The sequence below is a fragment of the Chaetura pelagica genome, unplaced genomic scaffold, assembly GCF_000747805.2.
Source record: "Chaetura pelagica isolate M959 unplaced genomic scaffold, ChaPel_1.0 scaffold379, whole genome shotgun sequence".
Lineage (NCBI taxonomy): Eukaryota > Metazoa > Chordata > Aves > Apodiformes > Apodidae > Chaetura > Chaetura pelagica.
Genome location: NW_009954412.1, coordinates 180532 through 187695, shown reverse-complemented (window position 1 = coordinate 187695; position 7164 = coordinate 180532). Strand labels below are relative to the sequence as shown.

At 57.0% G+C, this 7164-nt stretch overlaps 1 protein-coding gene across 1 annotated transcript in view; it reads left to right on the top strand.

The window, feature by feature from the left end:
* The first annotated feature begins 1970 nt into the window (after positions 1–1970).
* Positions 1971–7164, top strand: part of KIFC3 (kinesin family member C3) — an 8376-nt gene continuing 3182 nt past the window's right edge. Inside the window, exons 1-10 of the mRNA XM_010004375.1 lie at positions 1971–2096; positions 4363–4428; positions 4845–4985; positions 5075–5314; positions 5541–5714; positions 5834–5981; positions 6070–6200; positions 6297–6408; positions 6655–6836; positions 6919–7023. Coding sequence (XP_010002677.1) covers positions 1971–2096; positions 4363–4428; positions 4845–4985; positions 5075–5314; positions 5541–5714; positions 5834–5981; positions 6070–6200; positions 6297–6408; positions 6655–6836; positions 6919–7023 — 1425 coding nt within the window. The remainder of the gene's footprint in view (positions 2097–4362; positions 4429–4844; positions 4986–5074; positions 5315–5540; positions 5715–5833; positions 5982–6069; positions 6201–6296; positions 6409–6654; positions 6837–6918; positions 7024–7164) is intronic.

The window sequence follows — 7164 nt, the reverse complement described above, 5'->3', positions numbered from 1 at the left end:
CCAGTTCCTGCCGGCAGGTACTGGGGAGACCTCTCCTCTCTCAGGGTGCACAGACGTGGCTGTGGGGGGTTGGGTCATGGTGGGAATCAAACACGAGGCAGGTGCCAGGTGACACCAGGCTTGTGATGAATTATTTAACCAGAGGAGCAGAGCAGGTGAGCACCAGCAAACCCACTGCTCTCTCCTCCCTGAGGAAAATGCAGCATTTGGGGAAGCACTCACAGCTGCACCAGGGTAGGTGAATCCCTGTGGTTTCCCATTCTTCACTGGGCTTGTTGGGGTGCATCCCAGGAGCTGTTCCTGGCCTGGTCCCTAGCAGCATCCCCGGTTTGGGGAGGCTGGTGGGAAGGGGCAGGGATGCAAGAGGCAGGAGGCTGCATGGCAATGGTAATGGGGCAGAGCCATGGATATGGCTGCCTTTCCAAATGGTTTTCCAAGCATTGTGCATTATCTGCTGTGCCCAGAGCCCCTGGGGGTACATATTATGCTGGTCCAGCTGCCATCTCCTTTCCCAAGGATGCTCTTGCAGAAGGAGGTTGTTGGAGCTTGTTCTCCATGTGAGATCACCTCTGCCCAGCAGTTTGAGGAGCAGCCAGTCATGGCCTTGAGCCTGACTCTGGTCCCAGCACAGTCCCAGCGTGGGTGAAGGGTGCAGACACACAGGGTGTCCACAGGAGCCCCGGTGCCTCCTGTAATCTTATCCCTGCACACTCTCTAAGCAGGAGAGCTGGCCAGCCTGCTGAATTTGGGAATTTTGGGGTGGGTTTTGCATATGTTGGGTTTAAAGTGAATGTCACAGTTCCCTGCCTGAGTTGGGCTGAGCTCTCTGCATGTAAAGAAAGCTGGGGCCTGTTGGTGCTGTTTCAGGGTATCCAGCCCAAGGCAGGCTGATGAAATCCAGTGATCACCTCTGCTGATGTTGCTGGATAAGTCCCAGCATTGCATTTTTTGCCCACTCTGCTGGCTCTTTGACTTCTTTTAAAGACCGAAAGTCTGATTCACAGACAAAACAGTCTTGTTTCTTGTATTCAGGACGTTTTCCATGAAGTAGGCAACATCTGCCCACAGGCAGCAGAGCACTTCCCAGCATCACCTCCTGCCTCTAAAACCTCAGGTTCCTGGTGGCAGCAGATGAAACCCAGAGTAGGCAGGAAAGGGCGCCGAGCCGCCATGATCCCAGCCACTGGTTCGCCCTCTGCGGTGCCTCATCCCCACGTTGGGAATGAGTCAGGCCAGCTCATTTCTTCTTGGGAAGGACCAAGTCATTTAGGGATTTATTTGGTAGGCTCTGATCTATGGCCAGGTTGGCTTCTGGGGGAACAGAGCCAGCACTGGTGGCTCTGTTAACATGCAGAAAATGATTTTTAAAATCATACTATACTAAGAAGGTCAGAAAGCTGAACGCAGAAGGATTAGGCAAAACAGCCATTCAGGGTACCTGTGTCATTTTAATTTGCCTTCCATTATATTTGCGGCTAACGCTGCAGTCTTTAATAACATCATCACGTCCTGGTTTGTACCAGCACCTGCTCATTCAGAAAAAAGGCTGTGAGGATGAATCAGCACCGTGGTGAAGGCAGTTGTTACCTGAGCGGAGCAGCAGCGTCTTAGGGTGGGTCACAGGGCAGTGGTGTGGGCAGGCCCCATCATATGGCCTAGGATGCTCTGCTGGCATTAGCAGATCCCTTCAGCTCCCACCTGTGCAGGGGTCACCCAGGCAAACCCCACTGTGGTCAGCACCGTCGCTTTCAGGATGCACCTCCCAGCATGTCACTGCTGTCTGTGGGGCTTCTACAAGTCACACTTCCCACCTCAAGCAGCTCCTGGGGACCCTTCCCATAGCTAGCATCCAACAAGGTGTCCTGATGCTGACTGGCTCCATCTTTTTTCCCACTGCAGGAGGCCGGCTCTGTGGTGGGAAACGCTCCAGCCTGCCAGCCAGCCAGCCCTTCCCAGTGATCCAGAAGGTGATGGTCTCCATGGCGCATCTGCAGGAGGAGAAGCTGCGGCTGCAGGAGGAACTGCTGGGGCTGCAAGAGAAGCTCACTGCCCGTGAAAGTGATGAGCTCTCCCTCTCACTCCAGCTGCAAGGCCAGGTACAGTGGGGACAGGGGAATATGAGGGGGTCTGTCACAATCCCCAGCTCTGGGCTTTGGGTTGGCCAGAATGCCGTGGCTTGCAGTTAGCCAGGGGTGTGCTGGGAAGGAGGATCTCCATCCCAGAGTACCTTCTCTGCTCAGGTGTGTAGGGATCCTCCTGGGTACCATGACCATCCCACCAGCATTGTCTACACCTCCCTCTGGTTGTCACAGTCCCCCAGTCAACATTACGGTGACACCACAACAATGCCAGCAAAGGTGTGCAGCTGCCTGGACACGATGTGTCTGGGAGGGGATTGGATGTCAGGTCAGAGCCCTGTGGCAACAGTTTGTCCTCCAAGCACAGGATCATCTCATTAGACTCTCCCAGCAGATTCACTTTAGTCACTTTGGAGTCAGGAAGTAAAAAGCGAACATGAAGGCACAGTTGTCTGTGAAAGGGGAGAACATTTTGGCCACTGCAGCCAGAATCCCTCCAAAACCATCTCCTGCGCTGGTGCAGCCGCATCCCCAGCACAAGTACTTGGGTCATTGAAGGACCAGGGAGATTGAGGTTCTGGCTGCTCGTAAAGGGATTTGCATGTGGCTGTTGTGGAAGCTGTTGCAGTCAGGTTCGGCTTGTTCCACGGGTGTCAAAAAGGCGGAGGTAATTGTCCTGCATTTGTTTGGCATACTCGGCATGACACAGGCATGAGCTCTGGCAGGATCCAGCCCTGAACCGGCCAGTTTGGCAGCAAGCGCTGCCGACACCGGCCAGAGTGAAGTGCTGACCCCAACTTCCAGAGCTGGGGGATGGCTGGGCCACGGCTCCAGCCAGATCCAGCTGCCAAGGAATCTCTGTCTCCTCCAGAGAGCAGGATGTGGCCGGAGATGCCTGAGCAGGTAGGGGCTGGAGGTGAATTGGTGTTTTTGGATGGTGCTGGCATGGGGAGCTGGGGCAGGCTCCAGCGCGTGAGTGCTGGCTGGGGTAGCAGCTTCCCTGTAGCAAGCCATGACTTTGTCTTCTCGATCCCTCCCTTTTTTAAAAAATGCTTTTAAAAACTATCTTAATGATCTCCCTCACTGAATATGGAAATGGGATTCTCCCACCCAAGCGTGTGCTTGGTGCACCCTCGACCCCACAGCCAGAGCAGAGGAGCTGGCTGGGGAGGGAGGGGGTTTCTGGTGCCAGCAGGGAGCTGCCACCTTCACCAGCTCAGAGCCAGAAATGCCCAGAGTCTCCCCACGGCGCCCCTGGCTGTGCCCCCCAAGCACAGGGTGCACAGGAGGAGCTGTTGTCGCTGCAAGGGCGTGGCTTAATAAAATATCCTCCTTCATTCCAGCGCCGTGTCAGCATGTCTGCAGTTGGTATTAATCAGCAGTTCCTAAATTATGGCCCACAGTTGCTTAGGAAGAGCTAGCTATTGGGATGGGGCAGTAGTTGCTGCATCCCAGTGAGGTGTTTGGTGTTGTGGCGGGTTCCGGATGCTGGGAATGCGGAAGCCAGGCTGGAATCTGGGGGAGGATGGTGAAGCGCGTGGCCAGGTCCGGCTCCCTCTGGGGTGAGTTTTGGGGAGACAACGATGTGACCCAGTGACCATCGGGGTTTGGGCAGGGGGAGGAGGTAGGGTGCAGGTGGGTGATGCCTGGAAAAACACATCCCCAGAACCCACTGGCTTTACCAAGCACTTGCCTCCACTGCTCATTTGAATAACTGCATAATTTTTTGGGAACCCCGGTGGTCCCTGCACAAAAACCAGGAGGATTTATGAAATCTGCCTGGTTCTGCAGGGAGGGCAGCCTGGTTTCCAGGGGATGGTACTGGGATAGGGGTGGTTTAGGAACATCTAATCGGACTCTGAGACGTGGACTTCTCAAAGAGCTCCTGCTCCATCTTTCTCCCAAAATAACTTTCCTAGAAAGAAAAGCAGAGAAGGCAACAAAGCAAGGGCAGGACAAGGTGCTTCTGGCTCTTTAAATAAAATTACAGATGGGTTTGTTTTTTTCCTTCTCCAAAGATGATGCTATTTTTTTTTTTTAATAATGGTTTCTGCTGATGCTCAACATGGACAAATTATACCCATGGTCGAACAAGGTCAAAGCAAGCCTTTCATTAACACTCATTTTAATCAGTTCATGTGAATCAGGTGCTCAGAGCAAGGTGGAAAATTAAGACATAAGGACGGTGCGAGCCAGACTGGACGTCGGTGGCCTGGGTGGCACTGCAGGGACTCCTCTGGAAGCTGCTGAGGTGCCTCCTGGTTAACCCTGCCTGTGTTGACAGGTGGAGACACTGAAGGGGAAGCTTCTGGAGCAGGCACAGGAGATCAGCCGGCTGCACTCGGAGCTGGTGAGCTGCCACCTTGGGAGCATGGAGCTGAGCCACCCTCACCCCACAGGGCGCCAGAGCTGTGGGTCCCTGCGGAGGGAGAGGGCACATGGCAGGGGGATATTGAAGGATTAAAACCTCCCCAGAGTCAAAGTTTGACCCTGCAAGCCAAGAGAGATACATAGTGGGATGAAAACTTGTGGGAATTTCTGTCCCACACAATGTAACAACCAGTGACACTGGGGCACAGTCAGGGGGGAGCAAAAGCCCCTCCTGGGGGCTGGGGGTTCCCTAGGGCAGCAGAGTGGAGGTCCATGGGTACAGTGGAGCTCTCTGGAATGGTGGGCTGGAGCTCCAGGGGTGCTGCAGACTGGGGGGTCCCCAGTGTGGCAGTCTGGGGGTCCTGGGGGCAGCAGGCACCATCCCCTCCCTGGCAGGGTGGCACGGACACGGAGAAGCACCGGGACCTGCTGGCAGCAGAGAACGAGCAGCTGCGGCAGGAGATGAAGGCCATGGAAGGGGAGCTGCGGGAGCTGCGGCGGCTGCCGGCACCGTGCCAGGACTGTGCCCACCTCCAGGTGAGCTGCGGCGGGGGCAGGGGGGTGGGCACCCAGGGGTGACGGGCACCCAGGGGTGATACAGCCTGGGCTGTACTGCTGGGGACCAGGAGAACACTGAGCTGCAGGAGCAGCTGTCCCAGCTGCAGCGGGAGGCAGAGGACATGCGGGCCAGGCTGGCCGAGCTGGATGTGGAGGTGCAGCAGAAGACCAACCGCTTGGCTGAGGTGGAGCTGCGGCTCAAGGACTCCCTGGCTGAGAGGGCAGAGGAGGAGGAGCGACTCAGCCGGCGGCTGCGGGACAGCCAGGAGACCATCGCCAGCCTCAAGTCCCAGCCCCAGCAGATAAAGGTGAGCATCACCGGGCTCTCCCTGTCTTCTGGCTGGGCAAGGGGAGCAAGGCTGGGCACCCAGCGGGTGTTCTGCAAGTACCCTTCAAGTGCCTCTGCCCTCAGCACATCAGCTCAGCACTGTAATTTTGTAAATTAGTCCCCCTGGAGCAACACCAGCTCCATCCTGGGCCCCTCAGGTGCTTCTTCCTCAGTACACCCCATCTCTGGGTGCTTTTCCTCCCCAGTATATCATCAAAACGGTGGAGGTGGAGTCAGCCAAGACAAAGCAAGCCCTATGCGAGAGCCAGTCCCGAAACCAGTACCTGCAGGAGCAGGTGGGGATGCAGCGGCAGGTGCTGAAGGAGATGGAGCAGCAGCTGCAGAGCTCCCAGAAGACGGTGGCTCAGCTCCGAGCTCAGGTCTGAGGGTGGCAGGTGCAAATCAGGAACCGCTGCAGTTGCTGCCAGCACGGTGCTCACTGGGTGATGCGATGTGGTGGTGGGTGGTCACCAGCTTGGTGTTCTCCCCCCCTCCCCAGATCACCATGTATGAGACCGAGCTGGAGCGAGCCCATGGACAGATGCTGGAGGAGATGCAGGCGATGGAGGAGGAGAAGAACCGTGCCATCGAAGAAGCGTTCTCCCGCGCCCAAGTGGAGATGAAGGCAGTACACGAGAACCTGGCAGGTGAGGAGGAGCTGGGGGACTCACGGGATGGCCTGGCTCATGATGGGGTGTCATGTTACCTGCCCCTCACCCTGCCTTGTGCCTGCAGGTGTCCGGACCAACCTGCTGACGCTGCAGCCAGCGCTGCGCACCCTCACCCATGACTACAACAGCCTGAAGCGGCAGGTCCGCAACTTCCCCCTACTCCTGCAGGAGACCCTGCGGAATGCCAAGGCCGAGGTGAGGCCCTCAGCAACACCCCTCCCAGCTCCTCCCTGTGCAAGGTGGGGATACTGGGGGTCACTCCAGCCACTGGTGCCCATCCATCCCCCCCAGATCGGCCAGGCCATCGAGGAGGTGCACAGCACCAATCGGGAGCTGCTGCGCAAGTACCGGCGAGAGCTGCAGCTCCGGAAGAAGTGTCACAACGACCTGGTGCGGCTGAAAGGTGCAGGTCCCATCACTGGAGAGCATGTCCCTGGGAGGGGACAGGAGGGGGAGGGAAGCATCACCCTGCTGCCTGCCAGCACCATAGTTGGACTGCTCCATGTTCCCATAAGATGCTGGGGTGGGCAATGGGATGTGTCAGTCAGCAGAAGGACACGGGGTTCAGCCACGAGGTGTGTGAGAGTGACCAGGGGTGACAGCAGCATGTGCCGGGGCTGACACCACCTCTGCACCCAACTATCCCAAGGAAACATCCGTGTTTTTGGGCGAGTCCGCCCCATCACGAAGGAGGATGGTGAGGGCCCAGAGGCAACCAGTGTGGTGACCTTTGACGCTGACGATGATGCTGTCCTGCACCTCCTGCACAAGGGGAAGCAGGTCTCCTTCGAGCTGGATAAGGTCTTTCCACCACAGGCATCCCAGGAGGAGGTGGGTGCTGCCATCCATGCTGCCAGAGTGAGGGGAGGGGACACAGCCACTTCCTCCTGACCCTCCCCATTCCTCCCCCAAGGTGTTTCAGGAGGTTCAAGCCCTGGTCACCTCCTGCATCGATGGCTACAACGTCTGCATCTTTGCCTATGGGCAAACTGGGGCAGGAAAAACCTACACCATGGAGGTGAAGTTGCCTGTCTTTGTTTCCCTGTTCTTCCCTGGCTTCCTGTCCCCTCGTGCCCAGTCTTGATCCCCTCCCTAAACCAGGCTGAGGTCCAGCTGGTACCAGTGTGTACCAGTGATGGTCACTGCTATTGCCCAGAGG